The 26,555-nt window shown below is 33.1% G+C and overlaps 1 protein-coding gene across 3 annotated transcripts in view; it reads left to right on the forward strand.

Annotated features, from left to right (window-relative positions):
• LRRIQ3 (leucine rich repeats and IQ motif containing 3) overlaps positions 1 to 26,555 on the forward strand; it is a 210,324-nt gene that overhangs the window by 29,382 nt on the left and 154,387 nt on the right. For all 3 annotated transcript variants that reach the window (XM_032155580.2, XM_058439879.1, XM_058439878.1), the window contains exon 4: positions 13,295 to 13,428. In XM_032155580.2, coding sequence (XP_032011471.2) covers positions 13,295 to 13,428 — 134 coding nt within the window. The remainder of the gene's footprint in view (positions 1 to 13,294; positions 13,429 to 26,555) is intronic.

Below are 26,555 nucleotides of genomic sequence, written 5' to 3' on the forward strand. Positions count from 1 at the left end.
ACATAGTCAAATTTACAGCAGTAGATAATCAAATCATGTTTACCGGGGATAGAGAGGACACCATGGGAAGCGTTGTTCAAGGTTTACAAATACCCAGTTATGCAAGATGAGGAAGTTCCTGCAAATTGTGGTACAACATAGAGCCTAAAGCTTGCAATAATGTATTGTAAACTTAAAAGTTTATTAAGTGAGTAGATCTCATGTTAAGTGTTCTTACCACAAACAAACAAAAGAAAATAAAAGTGACACAAGAGAACCAAAAGAACTTTTAGAGGTGATGCATATGTTTATTACCTTGATTGTGGACATAGTAACACAAGTAATACATATGTCCACACTCACATTAATTATGTTTAGGCTTTTTGTGTATACTAATTACATGTTGGGAAAGCTGGGGGAGAAAACCTCACTATAGATAAATCTAAATGTAATTCCAAAAATGTTTAAGTAACCCATAGGAAATCAAGAGAAGAAAACAATGAAAGAAAAAAACAGAGGAATCTAACAGAAAACAAAAAATAAAATGGTAGTCTTAAGCATTAACCTGTCTACATTCAAATTTACAGTAAATGGTCTAAATATGCCAATTATAAGAAAGAGATTGGCAAGTTGGGCTTCAAAACATTATTCAGCTATGTGTTGTTAACAATCAACTAATTTCAAATTGAATGTTATAGGCAGATTGAAAATAAAATGATGGAAAAATATGTATCATACAAAAATTAATTAAAGAAAAGTAGGATTGAGTAGCTGTATGAATATCTGATAAAGGAAATTTCAGCACAAAGGGAATTATCAGAGGTGGAGAGAGATGTTATATCATGATAAAAGGTTCAATCCACTAATAAGGCATAGCCATTCTAAATGGGGATGCATTAAACAATAAAGCAACAAAATATATGGACAGAAAACTGAAATGAGAAATAGGCAAATCTACAAATATAGTTGGAGATGTCAATACTTCTCTCTATCAACTAGCCAGGAAATCAGAACTAGATATGAAATTAGGATATATCTAGAAAGTATGAGCATCCTATTAACCAATAGATGTGATTGACATTTATAGAACACCACCCAACAACAACAAAATATACATTCTTTTCAAGTGTACATGAAAGTCTATATAGACTGTATCCTTAAATCAAATATCAGCAACTATCCCTAAAACAAATATCAATAAATTTAATAGAATTTAAATCATACAGGGTGTGCTATCTGATGACAGAAAGATAAGAGGAAAATCTCCAAACACTTGGAAACTATTACACATTTCTAATAAATCCGTTAGTCAAGGAGGAAGTCTTTCGTGTGTGTGTGTTTTTGTATTTTATGTTTTTAATTGTACAATTCAGTGGTTTTTAGTGTATTTTATCATCTCAATAGGTTTTTGTGGAACAGGTGGTGTTTGGTTGCATGAATAAGTTCTTTAGTGGTGATTTCTGAGATTTTGGTGCTACCATCACCAGAGCAATGTACACTATGTCCAGTGTGTAGTCTTTTATCCTTCAACCCCTACAACCCCTTTCCCCAAGTCCCCAAAGTCCATTGTATCATTCTTTAAAAAAAAGTGCAAGTTTAGAGTGTCATATTTTTTAATTTTTATTTTTATTTTAAGTTCTGGGGTACATGTACAGAATGTGCAGGTTTGTTACATAGTTAAACATGTGCCACGGTGGTTTGCTGCACCTATGAACCTATCACCTTCTTATGCCTTTGAGTCCTCCTAGCTTAGCTCCCACTGTGAGTGAGAACATACGATATTTGGTTTTCCATTCCTGAGTTACTTCACTTAGAATAATGGTCTCCAGTTTCATCCAGGTTGCTGCAAATGCCATTATTTCATTCCTTTTTATGGCTGAGTCGTATTCCATGGTATATGTATACCACATTTTCTTTATCCTCTCGTTGATTGATGGGAATTTGGGCTGGTTCCATATTTTTTCAATTCCAAATTGTGCTGCTATAAACATCTGTGTGCAAGTGCAAGTATCTTTTTTGTATAATGACTTCTTTTCCTCTGGGTAGATACCCAGGAGTGGGATGGCTGAATCTAATGGTAGATCTGCTTTTAGTTATTTAAATAATCTCTACACTGTTTTCCATAGTGGTTGTAATAGTTTACATTTTCACCAATAGTGTAAAAGTGTTCCCTTTTCACCACATCCATGCCAGCGTCTATTATTATTTTTTTATTACGGCCATTCTTGCAGGAGTAAGATGATATCACCTTGTGGTTTTGATTTATGTTTTCCTGACAATTAGTGATGTTAAGCATTTTTTTCATATGTTTGTTGGCCATTTGTGTATCTTCTTTTGAGAATTCTTTATTCATGTCCTTAGCCCAAAAGAGGATGGTGTAAAAGAAGTAAAGAAATGGTTAACTGAATAAAAATAAAAATACAAAGTATTAGGAGTTGTGGGACACAGCTAAGGCAATGCTTAGAGGAAAATTTATAGCACTAAATTGGAAAAGAGGGAAAATATCATATCAATGATCTATGCTTCCCACTCAAGAACTAGAAAAAGAAGAGCAAAATTAACCCAAAGCCAGCAGAAGGAACAAAATGATAAAGAGTGAATATTAGTGAAACTGAAAAACCAAAGAAGTTGAGAAAATTAGGAAAACAAGCATCTGGTTCTTTGAAAAAGTGAATAAAATTGACAAACCTGTCAAGACTGACAAAGGAAAAGGGAGAAACAAGTTATCAATGTCATGCATGAAACCAGGGAGATCACAGGCCTTGCAAATGTTAACAGAATAATAATATGAAATATTCTACACACGTAAACTAGACAGTCTGGAGGAAATGAAACACTTCTACAGAAAAAAAACACAAACTACAAAAATTCACCCACCATGAAATAGATAATTTCAATAATTACATAACTACTAAGGAAATTGATTTCATAGTTTTAAAATTCACAAAAGAGAAACATACAAGCCTAGTTTGCTTCACTGGAGAATTATCCTGAACATGTAAAAGTAACACCAATTCTGTACAATATATTCCAAAAAATAAAAATAAAAAAGGAACACCTCCTAATTTATATTATGAAGCTAAAATTATCTGGATACCAAAATGAAAGACAGCACAAGAAAGGAAAACCACAGATCAATATTCCTTAAGATTATAAGCATAGAAATCTTTAAAAATATTAGTGAATACAATTCAGCAGCATATAAAAATATATACTATGACCAAGTGGGACCAAGTATAGGGATTCAAGGATGGTTCAACATTCTAAACCAATGAACGCAATCCACCTTATTAAAAGACTAAAGAAGAGATGTCATACCAATTCATGCAGAAAAAAAACATTTTACAAATTTCAACATCTATTTGTGACAAAAACTCTCAGAAAAATATGTTTAGAAGGCAACTTCCTCAACTTGAGGAAAAACATCAAGAAAATACCTACAACTAACATTATGCTTAATGGTGAAAGAACAGTTTTCCCACATTATTGGGAATAAAGCATGGATGTCCACCATCACTTCTCTTTTCAACATAGTGCCAGAAAATAGCCAGTACAACAAGGTGGGAAAAGGAGACAAAAGGAATAGAAATTGGAAAAGAGGAAATACAACTCTATTTGCAGATCAAATGATCACCTATGTAAAAAATCCTCAAGAATCTACAAAGAATATATTAGAACTAATAAGTAAGGTTAGCATTGTCTCAGTATGCCAGATAAACATACAAAACTTAATTATATTTCTATATACTAGCAATGAACACATGGAAGTCAAAATTTGAAATACAATTTATCATCATTCAAAGAAATGAAATACTTAATATATAAATCTAACAATACATGTGCAGTACTGCTGTGCTGAAAACTACATAACACTGATTTAAAAAATAAAATAAAAATAAAGACCTCAATTCTACTGAAATTTATCTACAGCTTCAATGCAATTCCTATCAAAATTCCATAAGATTGTAGATGTAGTCAAGATTATACTGAATTTTATATGGAAATATAAACAAGCTAGAATTGCTAAAAGAACTTAGAAAAACAAGAAAAAAGTGGGATGCATCGGTTCCCTTATTTTTAGACACGTGTAGCTATCGTAATCAAGACTGTGGTGGTATTGATAACACATGGGCACATAGATCAATAGAACAGAAAATAAAACCTAAAAATAGGTTCATGCAATATGTCCAAATGAATTTTGGCAAAGGTACAAATGTAATTTGGTGAAGTAAAAAAGTCTTTTCAATAAATGGTCATGGAGCAATTGGGTATCTATAGCCAAAACACCAATAACATCAAAAACCCTCAGTCTAAGTTTCATACTTTATACAAAAATTAACTCAAAATAGGTCAAGCAGTTGTGTAAGATGTAAAGTTACAGAATTTTAGAAAAGTAATACTTTTGGGGATCTAGGACTAGACAGAGTTGTTAGACCTGACATCAAAAGCATACTTTGTAAAAGGAATAAATGATAAAATGCACGTAATCAATTTTTTTTCAAAAATTTTGCTCTATGAAAGACCTGGTTAAGAGAATGAAAAGATAAGCTACAGATTTGGGTCAAGTATTTGCAAACTCTATGTAATTTGTTTGCTAGGGCTGCCATAACAAAGTACCACTAGGTAGCTTAAAGAGACATGTGTTTATTTATTTACAATTCTGGAGGCTAGAAGTCCAAGATTGAGGCATCTGCAAAGTTGATTTCTTCTGAAGACTCTCTCATTGGCTTGTAGATGCTCTTCTTCTCCCTGTCTTTACATGGTGTTTCCTCTGTGAAAGTGTTTGTGTCCAAATTTCTTAACACCAGTCATACTGTATTAGAGCCCACCCATATGGTCTTATTTTAACTTATTTACCTCTTAGAACCCAATAGGGTTCTATCTCCAAATACAGTCACATTCTGAGTTATTGGGGGTTAGGAATTCAGTATATGAATTTGAGGGGAAACGATTCAGCCTATAACACCATGTATCTGAAAAAGGACTAGTATATAGAAAATGTATACAACTCTCAAGCCTTAACACACACACACACACACACACACACACACACACACATACACACACACATCAAAAACATATGAAACAATCTAATTAAAAATTGAACAAAATCCAGAAGAGGAATTTCACCAAAGGGTATATACAGATGGCAAAGTAATCACATGAAAAAATATTCAATATCATTAGCTGTTAGGGAAATGGAAATTAAAACTACAATGAGATATTACTACATACTATTCAGAATGGCTAAAATTAAAAAAAAGGAGTGACAATAAATTCTAGCGTGTATGCAGAGAAACTGGTAGGAAAATAAAATAGTACGGCCACTCTGGAAAAGATTTTGTCATTTTCTGAAAAAACTAAACATGGAATAATCATATGATTCAGCAATTGCAATACTGAGAATTTATTCCGGAGAAATGAAGGCTTATGTTCATATAAAAGCTTGTACATGAGTGTTTAAAGCAGTTTTATTGGTAATGGCCCCAAACTGGAAAATACCTAGATGTCCTTCAGTGAGTGAATGGTTAAATGAATTGACACATCCCTACCAGGATATAGTACTCAACCAGAAATATTAACAAGTTATTGATATACATGCAGCAATCTGTATGAATGTCCATAGAATAATGCTATTTATGTAGAATTATTTCAACAATAGAAAAATTATATTTTCACTGCCTAGCACACTTAGAGTACTCACTTTTATTATATAACTACTATGTACTATGTTACAGTTTTGTTCTATGCCCTGGGTTTACAGTTAACAAAACACAGCTGTCTTGTACCTCAGTGTTTACCAAGTGATCCTTAGAAATACTGATTTAAATAATACAAAAGCTTCCATGCTAGTGTGGGGAGTTTCACACAGATTTTTTACCATTTTGTGGGACTATTAAAGTGAACATGATATTAAAAGAGTAAATAAAAAGGTAAAAATGATATGATTTTTCTTCATTTGAAATAAACACTTATGGGATTGGTATGTTTTACACTTTTCAAATATGCTGAGAAAATGTGTGCCAAATTTGGATTTTAAAAAAAATATTAACTGATATAATTGTATATATTTATGGCATTTATGGTGTTTCAAAATATATAGTGTATAGTGATCCAGTCAGCATAGTTAGCGTATTCATCATCTCAAACATTTATCATTTCTTTGTGTTGGGAACATTCACTATCTTCCTTCTAGCTATCTAAAACTATATAATATGTTATTATTAACTATAGTCATTCTGCAGTGATATAAACACTAGAACCTATTCCTCCTATCTACATGTAATTTTCTCTTCTGACAAATCTTTTCCTATCTATTCTTTCCCTCTACCCTTCCCAGCCTCTAGTATCCTCTGTTCTACATTTTACTTCTATGAGATCAAATATTCTTATGGAAAATATTCACAAATAAAATAGAAAAAGATAAACTTTATGGACTAGATTGTAGAACTAAAAACATGGAAGTAGGAAAGATAAAAATTATGTAAGTACAATAGGCATTTAGAATGTCAAATTAATTGGGAAATTGTTTTGCATCATTTTATACAAGGTGACTAGAATATAGTTTCAGAATTAGTTTTTAAACAACTCTTACTGTCAACATGCAAAACACTCTCATCCATATGAGTCATAATTATAAAATTCCTTAATATTCTTTTGCATGTCTCACTCTACTTCGTTCCAGGATTAGTAATAGCCCCTGTTTCATTTCAGGCAAGTAGTATAGAATTTCTATTATTCTACCAATCATTTTATTGATTGTTGATAGTTTTTTGCCTAAGCATCTTTTGTTCTTTGCTAAGCCTTTACTATAATTCCTTTGATTGGATTGAAAACATTTGGAGTGATTATCTTTTATAGTTAATTTGTTGATTTCATAATTTTACATTATATTAGTTTGGATAAATTAATTAGTACATGTCTCTTTTTAGATAAAATTTTGTAAGTGTCAAATATAATAATGTATGTGGAAGTCCCTTATAAACCCTAAAACACTATATTATTTTAAGTATTGCTATAAAACTGTTGAAAGATAACATTGTTTGCATGCTTAAAACCTCACAACAACCCAGTGAGTTGTACCATCGTTATCCCTATTTTACAAATGATGAAAACATGAGACAGATAGGTTATTTACCCTATAATACACAGCTAGCAAGTGGTAGAACTAGGATTTAAATAAATGTAGTTTTTCTTCAGAGCTATCACTTCTTTAATGGAGGGAATGCATTATTATTATTATTATTTTAGAAAGAGGGTTCCTTCATCTTCAGACATCAAATAGTTTATGGCATTTGTAAAATTTTGCAGGATCTTTATTGCTACTTTTCAAGATCATTGTTTTATGACATCAGAAAGCTTAAATATTGTCTGGAGGTTACTTGTTCTCTGGAAGGAACACTCATACTACCCATAGCTGATGAATATTCTGTTTATTTCTTTAATGAGAAGGAATTTGTCATGACTCAGTAAGAAGCAGGACTCTGATGTAAACTGCAATATGAGCTTAATGGTTCTCTACTGATGAGAACTGCTTCTGACCAGGGCTACTTGGCTCTAATCATCGAAATTCTCTCCTGTATTCTTTCTGCTTGTCCAACACTTCTACCCCCATCCCCTTGCCACCACTTACACACTTTTACATCATTACACTCAACCCCTTTAATCCTAAGCCACAAGTGGCATCATGAGCACAAATGTAATTAACAAAGAAACATAAAGATTTGTGGAAATCACATCTATACTAGAAACTAGTAAAAGATAATATTCTTACAAAATATTATTAGCTCTGGATAATTCTAGACATAGCAAAGACTTTTTGTCAGATACAATGAAGGTGAGACTGCTATGGTCTAAATGTGGCCAGTCCAAAATTTATATGCTAAAATCTAATCTCCAATGCGATGGTATTTGGAGGTGGAGAATATTGGAGGTGATTAGGTCATGAGGGTAGAACCCTCATAAATAGGATTCGTGTTCTTTGTAAAGAGGCCCCAGAGAGATCCGTCCCCTTCCCATTACGTGAGGACACAGTGGGAAGGTACCATCTATGGACCATGAAATGGGCCTTAATCCAACACTAAAACTGCCAGTGGCTTTATCTTGAAGTTCCCAGCCTCCAGAACTGATAGAAATAAGTTTCTGTTGTTTATAAGCTACCCAGTCTATGTATTTTGTTATAGCTACCCAGATGGACTAAGACATAACTGAATCAAAAGAAGAAACTAAGATAGCCTGACTTTAAGCTATTCTTCTTGAAAAATATTATAAAATCACAGGAACTAGAGGAAATTCTGCAAAACCCTCTATGTTTGCAGGGTGATGATAGAACAAGTGACAGGATCCATTACTACAGAATAGGTTTCATGGAGAGATTCAAATACAGTCAGGGTTACAATAAGTATCAAATGGTATATGACAGGACTCGTCTGAGAGCAGTTAGGAGCTTCAGAAAAGAACTTAGACTCTGCCACATAACTGAAATAGTTGATAAGCTAAATCAAAAATTCAATATGAGAAACTGACCTTTGACAGAATGGCTTCACCAAAATGAGAATAAATATATAAAGTTATGAGAAAAAATGTAGACATTCATGTAATATTTATGAATAGGATGGAATTACGGTACAGAAAATTAAAGCAAATAAAGGAGAAGCAATAATCAAGGAAATAATGGATAAAACATCATGAATCTGAGTACTGGGAAAAATTCTGTGAGCAAAGTACATATATTTTCTTTAAAAATCTTTGAAGTTCAATTCTCTAATCACGGGAAAAAAATGCAGAAGTATTTATATTTCTGATGAATTTTTTGAATGTAAGAAATCACTAGGCAAATAGAGGTGTTGGCATGAGTGAAGAGCCTGTGAGGCAGAGTGGAAAGCATTTGCAAAGGCACAGAGGTATTGATAGAGCTTGGCACATGCAAGTGACAACAAGTAGTTTCGTGTTCTTGGAGTTTGGAGGATATGTTTGGGCATGTCAAATGATGCTGGAGACAAAAACGGGATTAAAATAGCAAATGGTGTTATATGTAATACTAAGGAGACAGGACTTTATCTTGCAAGATCTTGGGGAAACATTTCAGGCATTTATATGACCTGATTTTTATTCTAGAAAAATCATCCTGTATTCTGTAATTTTGGAGTGGAGGGAAATTGAATATAAGGGAATTAGGAGTCTATTATAATGGTTTAGGTATAGCATATAAGGAACAGATTGAAGGGCTATTTGATAGAATTTAGTGATTTATTGAATGGAAAAGGGTGTGAGAGAAAGAGGAATATGGGTTTATTACTTGGTTGACAAGATGAAGAATCGTTTTTATGACTATATAGATAATACAATGTGAGTGTGGATTGATTCAAGTTAGGGAGATAATTATTTATGGTTTTGACATGAAGTAAATAAATGGAATTGGAAGTTTATTTTATATGCCTGTAATTTAAGAAAGAATGTCTGACAGGAGATTACAGCTATGTGGATAATCTAGGTATGCGAGGCCGTAAGATATAACAAGGAAGGTGATCACTTGAGAAGAGTTAGCCAAGAACGATGAAAAAGAATGAAAATCTGAGTTAAATCAAATATTTAAATGTTTGCAGAAGAAAATGAACCAGCAAAACAGACTAAGAAAAGTTTAAAAGGGAGAAAAAGAGTGTGATGTCTTTGTAGCCATGCAAAATAATTGAGTTACAAGAATAAATTGATTGACATTGTTAAGTCACCCTTGGAGGCCAACAATGATGATTACTTAGTATTTTTACAGTCAATTGATAATCAAATGCCAGTTATAGACCAGATATCTCAGTTAGTCCAGATATGTAGGATGAAGAGTTGTTAAATTTGGTGAGCTTATATGAAGATATACCAATGATTGCATTAAAGAATAATTTGTCAGCTAAAAACATCAGGATTAATAAATAGAGACCTTATTCAAAAAGCTGATTGCATGTGGGGGAGAGGAACTATTGCAATAGGCAGAGTGGGATTATTACAATATGGAGAATGTTCTGACCATAAGATCTGCAAAAGTCATAATGGTTAGGCAAAAGAATTTCTCATTTATAAGGAGGAATAAACAGGACTGTAAATAAATGAATGTGGGAAAGTGGAATGAAGAAAAGTGGCGTGGTCTGACCTTAGAGCACAGACTGTTTTACCCTGAGACAAACCTATTCTTAGGAGGGGCTGTTAAAGGGAGACTGTGTGCTGGCTAGGGCTGATGGTAGGCCAAAGTTCAGGGGCCCAGAGGAAGGAAATAATCTCAACTAAAGTTTGGCTAACAAATATTTTATTCCAATTGATCGGTAGGGACAAAACCTTTCAGCTAATTGTTAAAGAAGGGAAGAATGGGAATTTGGAAGGTCTGTGGTCAGGTCTTGTTATAAACAAACAAGAAAGGCATCCAAGAGTATTATTTAAGTCAGTCATAAAGAGCAGGGTGCTTCTTTTCAGTAAGCCATTTCCTGAAACAAAGGACTGAGGAGATTTCTTAACTTTCACTGTTTTCCAAGAACACGGGTCAGGTAAAACTCAACATTGTCGAGAGTGGCAAGTGAATTATTTCACAGGACACAGGATAATATTGTATAAAGACACTGAATGCAGATCAACATCAAGAAAGTCTTCTTGGGGGAAGGAACTGAGTCTCCCAAAGACTAAAATTGTGAAACAAATCATTGAAAAAGGCAGTTCAAGAAATACAGATGGCATTTGTAAAAAGCATTTAAGTTTGATTATCAGGTAATTCTATGTAGGATAAATGGAGATGAGATTAAGGAGCTAGGATGGGACTAAATCAAGAAGGACTTTGTGTGGCACACCAAGACACTTGTAATTTGTCTTTCATTGCTAAGCCAATAAATATATTAATCTAGAATGTCATATGATAAGATTTGCATTTTGGAATGCTCCATTTAGCAATAGTACATTTTATGGTTTGGAGGAAGTGGGGGAACAGGAATTAATGAAAATATAAGTTAGGAGAATTTTAGTAAGTTAGGGAAGTGGTGTTAAAGACATGGGAAAAGCAATGGCAGAAAATAGAAGAAAAAAAGAGGTAAGACTGATATTTGGGATGTTGAATGTACTGCATTTAGTAACATTTGCATGCCAGGAAGCATAAAAAAGGAGAGAACATAGGATGGTTCCAGGGTTTCTGGTTTAGGTAACTGTGGGCAGTGGTACCATTTACTAAGGTAGTGTATATGAGAAAGCAGGTTGGGAAAGAAGATTCATATTTGGGAAAGTTGTATTTAGTTAGATATCAGTTTGACTGTATTATTACATAGCTCAGGAGGGAGGTCAGGCCTAAACATAGAAATCTGAGAGTCTGTAGCACAAAGGTGAGTGTTCAAGCTATGAACTTAGAAGTGGTCATTTGGAGGATGTGTAGAGATTAAAAAGCGACATAGAGAAAATTCTTTCAATGTAACAATGAAGTGATAAACATGGTATATATAGTTTTTTTTTTTTTTTTAAGTGCAGAAGTAAACAAGATTTAGAGGAAAACTGAAAGGAGTGTAGTACAGAATCTAATTTCAAGGAGGCAATGTCCAATGTTAACTCTAAAAAAGTGCCCTTGGATGATAGGGATAGAAGCCAGTGGAATGAGATACAGAAAAAAAAAAAAAAAGTGGGAGAAACAAATGTGGAGTTCTGTTCTAGATTTTGGACTCTTAATGAAAGTTAGATATAAAGGATTGAGAGTTAGGATTTAAGGATAGGTAAAGTTAGATCATCTTTATATATGAACAGATAGTGCTAGCAGAGGCAGAGCCTTAGAAAATAGATAATGAGACTCCTAACAGTGACAGAGTGCCAATCTTAGACAAAAAGAGAGATACTTCTTGTTTTAAGTTTGAGTAGAAGGCACTTCTACTCAGTATAGATAGGAAGATAGTTAAATTTACAGAGAATGGAGGGGAGTTAGTTGATGGAGTTCAGACTTGATGGCTCTAGTTTCTCTGTGAAAAAAGAAGCAGAGTGTTTAGAAACCTCCAGGGAATGGACTGGAAGAGTATTGAATAGTGTCAAAGGTTTTCAGTAGCTAATGTTGGGAATGGAATAAAGACAGAGCCAAGGAAATAAGTTTATAAATAGCAATGAGTGTTTGAAAGTATAAATTGGAAGCAGCACTAATCTGCAAGGTGTTGTGATTTTTTTTTGTTTCCTGTAAACTTTTTTATTGAGTTCATATGCAGAAAGGGTGTATGTTTTAAGTGTAATAGGGTTGATATCTTCAGAAGAGGTGCTTCATAAACAATGCGATTGTCAGTATTTTTAATGCATTATCTTACATTCAAAACATAAATAGTGACCTTATTTCTAACCAGTCAAGTTGTCAATGAAATATACTGAGCCTACGATCTCAAATCTAAAAATTTTCAGGAAAGGAGATCTTTCTCAAAGCCAATACAGGATCTTTTCCAAGATAATTTGCTGCGTTCCAATAAAAGTGTCCAACATTCTAGTTAAGCTACAACAAAATTTTTACTATACATTATTTTATGAATCAAAGTATATCAATTTTCTTTATGGGGGCTGACAGAGTATTTGCAGTTTCATTGGACACCTGTTTGTGCCACTACCATTTAGAGAGCAGAATGATTATGGTTAAAATTTTATACATATATTATCAGATTGGGAAAAGAATCTTTAATGGAAAAAGTTATCATCAAGAATCTTACGTTTTGTGTAGAGAATTGAAATTATTTGATGCTACTAATTACTGTTCTTTTACTCTAATAATAAAAATGTATTTATTATTTTTATTACTCAGTTTCATTGCTATAAATAAATACCTGAGGCTGGGTAATTTATAAAGAAAAGAGGTTTATTTTGGCTCATGGTTCTATAGGTTATATAGGAAGTACGGTGCTGGCATCTGCTTCTGGTGAGGGCCTCAGGAAGCCTACAATCATGGTAGAAGGTGAATGGGAGGCAGGCAAGTCACATGGTGAGAGAGGGAGCAGGAGACAGAAGGGGTGGTCCCACAACCAGATCTCATGTGAACTATATGAGCAAGAAGTCACTCATCATCAAAAGGATGACACTAAGCCATTCAGGAGGGAACAGCCCCCATGATCCAATACCTCCCATAAGCCCCTATCTCTAGCATTGGGGATTGCATTTCAACAAAAGATTTGGAGGGCACAAACATCCAACCATATCATAATTTAACTATAATGCCTGTAAGACCTTGTGAACATTTTGTTAGTTTATTTAAACCAATAGATTACCAAATTTAAAATATCTTTTGGAAATACTTTCATGAAAGATAAAAATTATTAATTATATTTTCTTTATACAGGGAACAACCTATGAAGAGGAAATTAATAATATTAAACATATTACTTCAAAAATTAATACAATTCTGGCTCATAATTCACCAGTTTTGATTGTTCAAAGATGGATACGTGGTTTCTTAGTTAGAAAAAATTTGAGGTATGTTTTGTTTTCTTTACCATTTGAATATTGAAATAAGAATGTGAAGAAATAAATGATAAGAAGTCAATTCTCCAATAATTTGCATTTTTGTATTCTCTATCATCAAAATGGTATAGTCCGTTTAACCTAACTTTAAGAAAAATACCACAGACTCTATAGTAATATAATATTTAACATAATCAACATTTGATATTTTATTTTTTCTTTTCAATTTACCATACAAATACAAATGTAGGCCATGGATTATATAATGGGATACAATAGAAATATAAAACATGGAACATATACGGAAGATTTTATATTTTGTTTAGATGCGAATACAATTTTGCTGACACATCTGCTACCACATCAATCTATATTGTCCTTTATTTAGTTGTCTTTTCCTCTTTTCTTGTTCCTTGCATTCCTTTGCAGTAGCTAAGCTTTGCAAATAAATGGAAACCTTTTTGCTAGAATTTCTCAACATTGTACTTGCAGAGATAAGATAGGATACTCTGTCATAAATTTATAGTATTGGTCATACCAAACATCAAACATATGAAAAACTAAATGAAAATATTCATATAGCTTATTCTAGTTGGTAAAGTTCAGAAGAGGCCCTGAAATACAGATAGGATTAACGTAGATCTGGAATAAGAAAACAGACATTTGTTGATAAAGCAAGATTAGGAAGTTTCACTGAAATGAGATTCAACATTCTGTGGTAAGATAGATACAATGAGATACAATGCCTTCCAGCACAAGCCAATATATGCTAAATCATAGGTGGCAATAGTCCTGATAAAGAGAAACAAGTATGAGGGATAAGTAGTGAAACTGACCATAAATACAGTGCCGCCAACTTCTGAGGAAGTGGTTCCACATAATTTTCCACACTGAGGTCAAAATATGAGAGAACATCATCTCACATTGGAGACAAGTCAAATTATCTGAGTAAAGGAGGTGCAAAAGAATCAATCAGGGAGTTACTGAGAAGTGCATACTTATTTAAAATATTAATTCTGTCTTTATTTTGCATTTGAATTTAATGTGCTCTTTATATTAAATACAGATCTAATTAAAGGGTCTTGTTTTTAGTTTATTCCCCAGGGATTTTTTTCTCTGGTAGAATGAAGGTTCTCACTGATGCTCATGTAACATGGGATAAAAACTTTGTTCGTGGGAACAATCTTTAAAAACTAAGCATGTATGAATAGAGAGTTTTGCAGGAAGAGATTTCAGTAATAATATGTGGCAGTGTTCAAGACAAAATGATTTGTATTTTCTCTCTCTTTAAAGCTCTGTTCCATTAGTTACATTACTTACGTATGCTGGGCTTGAATTTCTTTATCTGTAAAGTTGTAAAGAACAGGGGATAATAAAAGTACGTATTTCTATTTGCTTGTGGGAATTGAGATGATCAATATAGTGCTCTTAGCACCTGACAAAAGTAGATACTACATTCTTTTTTTTTTTTTTTTTTTGAGACGGAGTCTCTCTCTGTCGCCCCGGGGTGGGGGTGGGGGCGCGCGATCTCGGCTCACTGCAAGCTCTGCCTCCTGCGTTCACACCATTCTCCTGCCTCAGCCTCCCACGTAGCTGGGATTACAGGCACTGGCCACCACGCCCGGCTAATTTTTTTGTATTTTTGGTAGAGACGGGATTTCACTGTGTTAGCCAGGATGGCCTCGATCTCCTGACCTCGTGATCCGCACGCCTCGGCCTCCCAAAGTGCTGGGATTACAAGTGTGAACCACCGCGCCCGGCCTTAAAAATTTAATTATTATTGTTGTTGTTATATTTAGTGCTCTCTGTGTTATTTGGCCCCATGGGAAATTTTCCCTGGATTTCTTGCTCCCTTCCAGCATGCAGACAGTAATCTTTCAAAAATACAAATTTAATCATTTTATTCACCAAGTTAAAGTCCTCCAGTGACTTTCAATTTGTTTAGGACAAATGTTTGGGATATTGCCTCTTTGATGTGTTTCACATACTTTTGTTATCACAAGCTCTTACCATAACGTATTATAGTCATCTCTATAGTTATCTATATCTCCAGATTTACTATAAACTCTATGAGATTGTATCTCTGTTTTCCACTCTGTATCTTTAATATGTAACAGAAGGCCTGACACATGTTAGGTACTCAAAAATATTTTCTGAATTGATTAATACATCAATAAATGGAGAGACAGTGGGAGATGAAATCAGATCTGGATTCATTCATGGAAAGGTGAAAGTAAGAATTAGGAAATATGAAGAGCTCCCCTGAGAGGCAACTATAGATTCCCACAACCTAGGGTCCGAGTGATTAGTCCTCTTGTGTCTCTATATCTAGGCATGAGAAATGTCTCCTCACACCCAAATATTTTGCACTTTGAAATTTTTAACTTTAAGTACTTGAAATATATATGGCCAAAATTTATAAAATTATTATGATTAATGCTTTTGTCTTTTAGAGTGGTAGTATTTCTAGTACGGGTGATAGAATATAAGGAAAGCATACTTTTATTCTTAGAATGAAATGTTGTAATTACATTGATAGCCTCCTAAACCTACGTAAAGGCAGCTATACTGAGATCATGGGGAGGATTATTGGTGGTGTTGATGGGTTGTAAAAAAGGAAAAAGAATGGAAAAGAATATAGGAAACAAACATTTATTGAATGTGCAATATATGTAAAGCACCATGTTAGGTACATTAATCCATTATATTATTTAATAAAACAGAGCTTTTGAGTCTTTCTGTATTTTCTGTTTTACAGATGAAACATTAAGAGTTTAAACTTGGTGGGGAGGCTAAGATATGAATCAATATTAGAAAGCCATTTTGTGCTGGTCATTTGTGGTCAGTTATGAAAAGATGAAACTGCATGTAAATAAATGTCAGGTTCCGGTGTTTAACATATTCCAAATTTCATGCTCCTTCTACTTTTCTAACAACACCCCTGACGTCAGCTTTTCCAAACAGCTCTAGTCCTTTCAGTAAGGAATGGTATTTGGAAAGTAAGATCTAGAAACTAGATGTATTCATTGCTATTGGGGTGCCATTATTCCTAGCCCATTTCAGCAGACAGAATATGGATTATTCTGTCCATCATAATTTCATGTTAACACCCCAAATGTTAATCCAACACAGAGGGTTCTTCACTCCTTTCATTCAACATTATACTTCCCTTCGAATTTTGGTTGCCAACATTATTAATTTTACTCATTAGCTTAATCCTACAATATACACAAAATAGTTTCATAATTGCTATTACACGCTACTATCAACAACGTATTTAATACAATTCAAGATTTGTTGCAGGATTTTTTTAATCATTAGACTGGAGATATATTGTTGAAATAGTTTGTTGAATAGTTACTCATATTTATTTATCATAGTGATGGTAGTTCTTTTTCTACTGATTTTCTTTTTAATTTTAAAAATATTTCTTATTTTAGTCTATTTCACTTAGGAAATTTTTTGTTGTTTTCATTTAAAATTATAATCCTTCTGGTTTAGTCTTTATATATAAAATGAGTTTTTAAATACTTTTTTTCTCATTTCTATCACTGCATTTCTAAATTTGCTCTTACATGTCTTATATAATTTTCTTGCTATCTTTTTGTTCACTTTGAAATAATAGGTGTAATTTTATTTTTATTTTTTATAAGCTTCACTTTCTGGCCTGCTTCCATTGTCTACAATGATATTGTTATGCTCTTTATTTTCTTCTTATTGTAATTCTCTAAAGGACGAGATAGTGATTTTTCTGCATTGCTGTTTCCATAAAATTAGTTTTTCTTAACTTTAAGGAGAAGCTTTTCTTATTTCAGTATTTAAAACTACTCCTATTGTGTTTGTGTAGCATCCACAGTATCATGGTTCTCTTTCTGATATCTCTGGCCCTGGTTTCTATTACCTCCTTGTTAATATGGATATTTTTCTCTCTCTTTTCACTGTTTTTCTCTGCTACTCAATTACTATTCTTTTCCCAGGAAATTCTCCTCACTTTGGGCTTTGACCTGTAAGAGAGTTTTGGCTGGTTAGTGTTTTGGGGGTTTAGAGTCCCGGAATGCTTCAGATCCTTTAGATCTTACCATAGATTTTTTTATTTATTGTATTCACACACTAATGCCCATCCCCCCCACTCCGGATTTAGCTTCTCTTCTATTTGTTTTGTTTCTGTCCATCAAATGCCTCATTACTTTTGTCTGTTTCCTCCTGAATAATTGCTAACACAGCGGTGGGCTTACAATTGTCAATGATTTTTCCCCATTCATTCACATTTTAGATTTCCCGAGGATACCTTGTCACATAGTACCGTTGTAGATATTTAAAAAAAAATTGCCTTCTAGTTGTTATGTTTGTTTCTATGAAGGAATCTGGAGAAATTAGAAAACTATGTCACTGCCATAACTATTATCCCACAGTGCCTTTAAAAAGTAGTGTTTACATGTTAAAAGCATCATTCAGGCTGAGGTGGGCAGATCACGAGGTCAAGAGATGGAGAGCATTCTGGCCAACATGGTGAAACCCCGTCTTTACTAAAAATACAAAAATTAGCTGAGCGTGGTGGTGCATACCTGTAGTCCCAGCTATTCAGGAGGCTGAGGCAGGAGAATTGCTTGAACCCAGGAGGCGGAGGTTGTAGTGAGCCGAGATCACGCCACTGCCCTCCAGCCTGGTGACAGAGCAAGCTCCATCTAAAAACAAAACAAAACAAAACAAAACAAAGTGTCATTCAATAACTATTTCTGGCAAACTAAATTTCTGTGACTTTCACATTTTAGGTGATATTTATTAAATAAATATTTATTTCTTAAAACATAAGGTGGAGAGAAATGAAATATCCTGTAGTCATATCATGAGAGGTATGATTAGGGGAACTTGGATATATAAGTATCACAAGAGTAAATTGAAGGCAATTCAAATAATTGACCTCAAATTGTTGAATATTTTCTGTAAGTCAAATAGATAAAAGAATCAGGTATATTGAGTGAAAGTTTTAGAAAGACAAATTTCAGCTTATTTTCCAAGAAAAATGTTTAACTCTGATTGTCTGATTGTATGGTTGCAAATTTCTTTTTGCAGGTAGTGTTAATGTAGGAACCATCTAAATGCTAGGGCTATAATAAACTAGGTTTTAGTAGAAGCGAGAAAAGTCTAATATACTTAGACTGCATTTTCCAGTAAATATGATTAAAATACATTAATATACATATTGGAAAAGAACAGCAAAATAGTACGTTATCTTATCCAATGAGGAGCAAGATAAGGAGGCCCATAATCATCACTATATATTACAATTTCCTGAAAGCTTTAGTAAATTTGATAATTAAAAAAAGAATAAATAATATATTTGTATGTTTTACTAATTCAATTCAGTTCTATGTAAGAGGGATCCCCAATATCTTGGCTTAAACTAGGCAGAAATTTTGTTTTTTATATGAGAAGAGTCTATGGTTCAAGAAGTCCAGGCCTGTGATACTGCACAAAATCAAGGACCCAACCTTCCTCTAACTTTTCAATCTACCTTTCTAATTTGTGTGTTTTATCTTCAAGGTCATTTATGGTCAAAATGGCTGCCAGAGTTCCAATCTTTACATCTGATTTTATGCTGGAAGACAGGCAATACTGAATGGCAGAAAGGGGCACATCTCCCGATTATAACAGCAATTTTAATCACCCTTATTGGATATACTGCATTTCCCTTTTCCTACATTTCGTTGGCCAGAATTCCCCTTTCCTACATTTCTTTGGCCAGAATTTAGTTGTATGGGTACACTGGCAGCTAAGAAATAGGGTCTTTTATCTGATCACTTTGTCACCTGTATGAAATTTGGCTACTGTTATAAGGATTAAAAAGAGAATTGGAATTGAGTGGTGTCAGGCAGTTTCTGCCACAGAATATTTGAAAGCAAAAGACAAAATAATAATTATTGCCTAGCAGCTACAAATGTTTGTATGAACAAAGGAGAGAGGCTAGAATATCAAGAATCTAACCATCTGTCTCATGAAGATAGAAAAATAGCAGAAGTTATACCCAGAGTAAAGGGGAATAAGAAAAGTAGTATCAGAAATGAATGAAATGGAATACAAATATACAATAAACATGAGAAAATGCACATGAAAAAATTAATATATTTAAGAACTCATTATTTGTGGAGGGAAATTGATAGTACTCCAGCAAGACTGATAAAGCAAAGAGTAATTACCAACGTAAAGAATTTAAAAAGCCACATTGCTGTAGGTCTACAGATATTAAAGTAAGAACAACTTTATACCAAAAATTACAATTTTTTTATGTGATATGAAAAAATTCTGTGAAGAAACAATTTTCAAGCTGACAAAGGAAGAAATAAAAATACTAAATAGTTGTACACACATTAAAAAATTGAACACATTCTTGAAGTCCTTTTCACAAAGAGACATTGAGCTTGGATGAATTTACTGATGAATGATTCTATACATGTAAGGAAAATATAATGCCATCTTACATAAATTTCCCAGAGAGTAAAAGAAAACACTTTACATATTATTTTGAGAGATCAACAAAACCTTAATACCAAAATCTTACAAAGACGTTACAAGAAAGAAAATTTCAGGTCAGTGTCATGAATACAGATGTAAAAAATCGTGAATACAATATTAGAAAATTAGATCCAATGATATAGAAAAAATAATACCTTATAACCAATATAATTTATTCCAGGAATACAAGGTTAGTTTAACATTAGAAAATCACTTATATTAACAGAATAAAAGAGGAAAATAACACCATGGGCATTCCTCACTTTTGCCACGAACCATGTTGACTAAAATGTGTGCCTATTATAAGCCAATTGTGTCTTTACTTCGCATGGTTTCAAGATAACTAAGATTTGATCTTATTTAATCTCCTCTCACATGTGGTAGGCAGAATTCCTAGGTGACTCACATGGCTTTTGTTCCCTGGTGTTACTCGCATGATCATGTTATGTTCCAGGACAAATGATATTACGCAGATGTAAGTAAGATGACTTACTAATCAGTTGACCTTAAGAGAGCTTATCTAGATGGATCTAACGTTATCTCACGAGTACTTTAAAAACAGAATTTTCACTGAATAACTGAACAAGTGAAGATTCCTCAAGGAAAGCTCCATGCTTCTTCCCCCACAACACACCCTATGCATCTCTTTATCTGTATCTTTTATAATTACAACATCCTTGAGGCCCAAGGACTGGCCTAACCACAACCATAACTACTGCCACCCATGTAGGCCATGTGGAGGCCTAAGGACCAGCATGTCTAGCCCACCATTGCCACAACTGGTGACTGAGGACTGGCCTGACTGGTGTCTCTGTCACCAGCAAAGTCTTGCTACAGCCTCTACCAACAACTGCAGCTTCAAGCACTGAAGAACTCACAGATACTTCTGATGCTAATTCTGGTCAAATAAATTATACTGAGACTACTCCACTACATCCACCAGATTCAAAGTCAAAGCATCCTATCCAACCAACACTGTAGATACATCTATAACAAAAAGTACTTCCCTACAAAAAATTGGAAAAAGCAACTGTTAACACCAGATGTACAGATGTCAATGTAAGGACACGAAACATGAAAAAGCAGGAAACATAATGCCTCCAAAGAAACACAATAATTCTCTATAAACAGATTCCAGAGGAAAAAGTATATTTGAAATGGCTGAAAAATTTTTTTAATGATTTTAGAGGAACTCAATGAAATATAAAGGAACACAGTTAAACAATACAAAGATATCAGAAAAGCAATTCATGACTTGTTGAATGAGAAATTTAAAGTGACCAAATTCTCACATTTTGAAAGACCCAGAAGGAGAAGAGATGGACAGAGATGTAGAAAAGCTATTTAATGAAATAATAGCTGAAAACATCTTAAGTCTTACAAAACATATAGACCCACATACAGAAAGCTTAAAAGTCCTCAAAAAGATTCAATCCCAAAAGGTCTTCTCAGTGGCACATTATAGTTAAACTGACAAAAGACAAAAGCAGAGAGAATGCTAGAGATAGCAAGAGAAAGGCCTCAAGTCACATATAAGGAAATCCCCCTCAGACTAACAGTTAAAACTGTATCCAAAACATGTTTTTATCAATAATGCATGCCTTTTAAATTAAATTTTTAAGATTTCTGACACTTTCACTTTATTTTATGGACATTGTGTTGATATTGGAAAGCGCTCCTGAAATTATTAGCATTTTGACATAAAATCATTATTCTCTACTATGATTGTCAGGGTAGCAACCTATGTTATCAAATTGGGTTTGAAAAATACCTTAAAATGTTTTTATTTATCATGAGTTAGAATCTTTCATGGTTGACCAAAGAAAAAGAGTAGATAAAAAGAGAAAAATTTATTTATTTCATATGGAGTTTTTTTTTAGAATTTTCTTGCTGCCTAGAAAGTTTTAGAGATTAAGTGTACCAAATTAAATTTGCTTTTTAATTTTTATTGTTCGTAGGCAACTCTTTTCTTTTGATACAGAGTCTTACCTGTAGTCCAGGATGGAGTGCAGTGGCGTTATCTAAGATCACTACAACCTCCACCTTCCTGGGCTCAAGCGATTCTTCTACCTCAGCCTCCCGAGTGGCTGGGACCACAGGCACGCATTGCCATGCCTGGCTCATTTTTGTATTTTTTATAGAGATGGAGTTTTGTAATGTTGCCCAGGCTGGTCTCCAACTCCTGGGCTCAAGCAGTCTGCCTGCCTTGTCCTCCTAAAGTGCTGGGATTACAAGTGTGAGCTGCCTTGGCTGACCAATCATAGGGAATTCTTATAAAGACTATTTTATTTATTATAAAACAATATAAACTATTTAGGTCTAATCAGCTATCCTACTTACTGTGAATTTTTTGGTGTTATTCAAAGTTGACAGTGGATTAGAATCATCAGATAATTTATTCAAGTTCTGGCTTGGCATTGTGTGCCAGACATTTTATGTAATTTACTTCATTTGATCCTATAAACAATCCCAAATAACTTGCCTGAGGTTTCAAAACTTTAAGTTATAGACACAGGACTCAGGCCCATATTTCATGGGTCGTAACCAAATAAAATAAAATAAAATAACTTGTATTATTCTGCTAGCACTTGCTAGATCTTGGGAAAATATTATTTCTTAATAAAATTTTCATAGCAAAGTTATGAATTTATATACAAATGTGTAATACTTGCCTTATAGGCATGATATAATTATTAATTTTTATTGATCAGTTCATCCTACAAGTGTTTATTGAGTGCCTACCATAAGTTAGGCCCTTTCTAGGTCCTGAAGATACAACAGTGGACAAAACATTTAAATTCACTGCATTTGTGGAGTTTATATTTTAATAGAATTACTATTTTCACATATATAGTGGCATATCATGGAACATATATAATGGTACACTAACATTGTATATGATTTTACATTATAAATAACATTATTTTATTCCTAATAGATTATTTTTGCTGAAATACAGTCAAGCATTGCTTAATGACAAGGATACATTCTGAGAAATGTGTTGTTAGGTGATTTTGTCATTGCGTGAACCCATAGAGAGTACTTTGACAAACTTAGGTTGTATAGCCTACTACACTTAGACAAACTTAGGTGGTATAGCCTATTTGTAGCCTAGGCCACAAATCTGTACAGCATATTACTATAGTAAATTTTATAGGCAATTGTAACATAATGATAAATATTTGTGTATCTAAATATAGAAAATAGAGTAAAAGTATGGTAGTATAATTTCATGGGGACTACCAGTGTATATGCAGTTTGTCATTGACTGGAACATCATTATATGGCATAACTATATACTTTGTGGGAAGTTTTAAATGTACACTTGTCTTTATTAACTCATTTGATCCTCACAGCAGTTCTGTCAGGTAAATATAATTACTTCATAGGTATGATGGAGAAAATTGAGGATTTATTTTTAAAAGTAGATAAAAAGAAGAGAAAATACTGCATTTAAATACTTAATACAAATATAATTAAGAAAAAACTAAATAATTCATTATATTTTAGCGGTGAAATATTTTACAAAACTCTTCAAATTTAGATTGTAGGCCTAGTACACTTGTGATGTTTTTCTGATTATTTGGTTGATGAGTAGTTAATGAGTTATTTCTTTCATAATTGATTAAAGCAAGTAATTTTTTTAATCCTTCTCACATAAAAGTTTAGAAGATTAGATTATGTAGTATCTAGAGTTCTTACTTGCAAACAGCGGAAGCTAACTGTAAATGACTTAGACAATAATAGAATTTGTTAGAGGTTTTTCAGGAAGCTCACGAAAAATTCAGGAAGACACAGTAACTGGCTTTGGAAAATGAACAGCAGTGAGAAGCATGGCAGAGCTGACTCCACCAGATAGCATTCCTAGTTTTCTGTTATTATTGGCTACTTGTCTCCCCATTATTCTGTTGCAGCTGTCATGAATACCCTTTTGTTGTCCTTGTGCTTTTGGATTGTCCCTGACAAGTAAAAATCCAGGGAGAAAGCACCGAATTGGTTAAGCTAAGTCATATGACTGTGGCCTTAGCTCTTAGGAAAATGGAAAATGGAATTTGTTTTCTTAAGTCATTCATACACTAGTGATAACAACATTAGTAGAGGTACCCAAAATGGAAGGATTTTCAGGTGTTGTATACCACTACTAAATGTACATTAAATTATTTTTGTATGCATAGACCATATTATCATAATAAGCAAGATTGATATGGGGTGTCTATAATATTTCTGTAGGTAAAAATATTTTAAATTTAATTTAAAATTGTATATGTATATTTGTGTGAATGTGCATTTATTTTTTATTTTTCCTCAAAAATTTCTAAGGCAATATGGGAGAAAAATGTGTGTGTGTGTGTGTGTGTGTATGTGTGTGTACACATACATGTATGAATTAGGATAAAATATAGATATAAGGTTGGGAAACTATAGTCCACAGGAAAAATCTGATATCGCCTGTGCATAAGGAATAATGGTTTTTATAACTTAAAAGGATTGTTAGAAAAAAAGAAAAATATGCAATAGAACATATGTACACTCCAAAGCCTACATATTTACTAATTAGCTTTTTATAGAAAAAGTTTGTTAACCCTGACTGATACATAAGATACAATGGAGATAATTTGGTAAATTGTTTTTTTTGCTGGTTTTTTTTTTTTTTTTTTTTTTTTTTTTTTTACGGACTGTTACAGTCCTCTGAATTTAAGGATTGCTTGAAGCTGTGTCCAAGAAAGTGAAAAAAAAAACAAAAAACTTTTTTTTCTAATTTTTAAGTTGATAGAAAAATATTAATCTAGTTTCCTTGAAATATAAAATCTATTGAAAATAAAGGAAAGTTTCATGTTAAACTGGACTACAGAAATTTGTTCTAGGTTAGGTTTCCATATGATAACTAACTTAGAAATCTGCATTGTTGATCACTTGGGCAGTATTTGATATGTGGAGATCCTGGGATCATGCCAAATATGGTTGCAAATAAGACTCCTTGTCAAATGAAGGGACACTGATTATAATCTAGGAAATTAGACCAAAGGTCAGGACTAGGAAGTTAGCTAATTTGTCTGTCAAATTTAAGGGCACTTTGTTAAGGAGAAAAGAGAAAAAACAAGAGCTACTAACTGAAAGGTGCCCAAATAGGTAAAGAATAAATGGATCATAGTTGATTCCGAGGTCAAAACTTTAAACACCAACATCTATTTATGCATTTTAAATGTACATCGTTAATGCTTCACTAGTTCTTAAAGGAATATAAATTATTATAAGATAATACTCAAAATAGCATTATCACAACTTATATGAATCAGGAAATGATTAGTCTCATTTAAAATTACTCACCTTAAAAGATTTACTTTAAGTATAAAACATTTATAATGTACTTAATATAATTTGTTAATATGAAAGCATTATATGCAACTTTTTAGTAATACATCTAATATACCAAGAGTAGTTACCTTAGCTACCTGAGTTTTGAGACTTCATTTTGGAATTATGAGATAAAAAGTTATATAATACGTAATAGATTATTATAACTTTTTATAGTAAATTATGTAATTCTGAATGCTGAGTGTGTTCAACAATGATTATGTTACTTATGTATAATGAAGACTAGGTTAATTCCTACCTTAAAAGTTAGGTATATTGAAGATACCAGTAGCACAAGTTTCTTAAAGAAAATTATATTTTAAATAATAAATTTATGCCAACATTTGCATGAAACATGTTTAATAAAGTGAATTTTCTGGATATATACAATGATTTAAAATATTGTCTAGCTTTGCATATGGTAGGGATTGTTAACCATCTGTTAAGACAAAGTGCAGATTCAAGGCCATACTATCTAAAATTTGCATCTTCAAAATTTACCTTACTTCATTTAATGCTATCTTGGAACACAGATGTGCTTTCTTCTACTACTTGTCAACCAAAAACTATCTTTATTAAAATGCTATTAAAGAATCAATAACATTTTATGACTGGGTAAACAATTTTAATAATTAAATATTATCCATAAAATAGTGTCTCCCGTTCATCTTACCCGGTTGAATAATGGCTCTGCTGAAGTTGTCAGAATTGGACTGAATTGTTTCCTTATTTTATTTAAAGTTTACTTCAAATAATTTTAATTGCACTAATACTTTGCAAAATATTTTGACTCCTTTGAAACTCAGAATAAAAAATAGATGTTTATATTAGTCTTATTAGAAAGTAGTTTTCCATTTTTCAGAAGTGGTACTAGGAGCAGAATATTTTGTGTGTTTGCTTTCTTTCAAAATGAATGGGCTTCTACATAGATACACATGCAAGACAGCTTTATTGCTATCTTCTTGTCCTCATTAGACTTACTGGAAGACTGGTGTCATAAAAAGGTGGGTGGGCTCATTTCAATAATCTGTGGGTCTTCGTGCACTTAAGGCAAGAATAGTACATCCGTCAGCAAGTTTCAGGAGCTGCAAAAATAAGTGGCAGGGCCTTGATGCATGCCCTGATGATTCAAGCTCTAACAGCACAATTGCCTCTGTCTGCTTCTTTATGGGTTCAGATGAATATACCCCTGACTCTTTTAAGCAAGCATTTGTGCCCATTCCAGGAATAAGTACCCTTTAAAAATACAAAATTCATGTGAAATTGTATAT

This window comes from Hylobates moloch, unplaced genomic scaffold (genome assembly GCF_009828535.3).
Source record: "Hylobates moloch isolate HMO894 unplaced genomic scaffold, HMol_V3 SCAFFOLD_5, whole genome shotgun sequence".
Lineage (NCBI taxonomy): Eukaryota > Metazoa > Chordata > Mammalia > Primates > Hylobatidae > Hylobates > Hylobates moloch.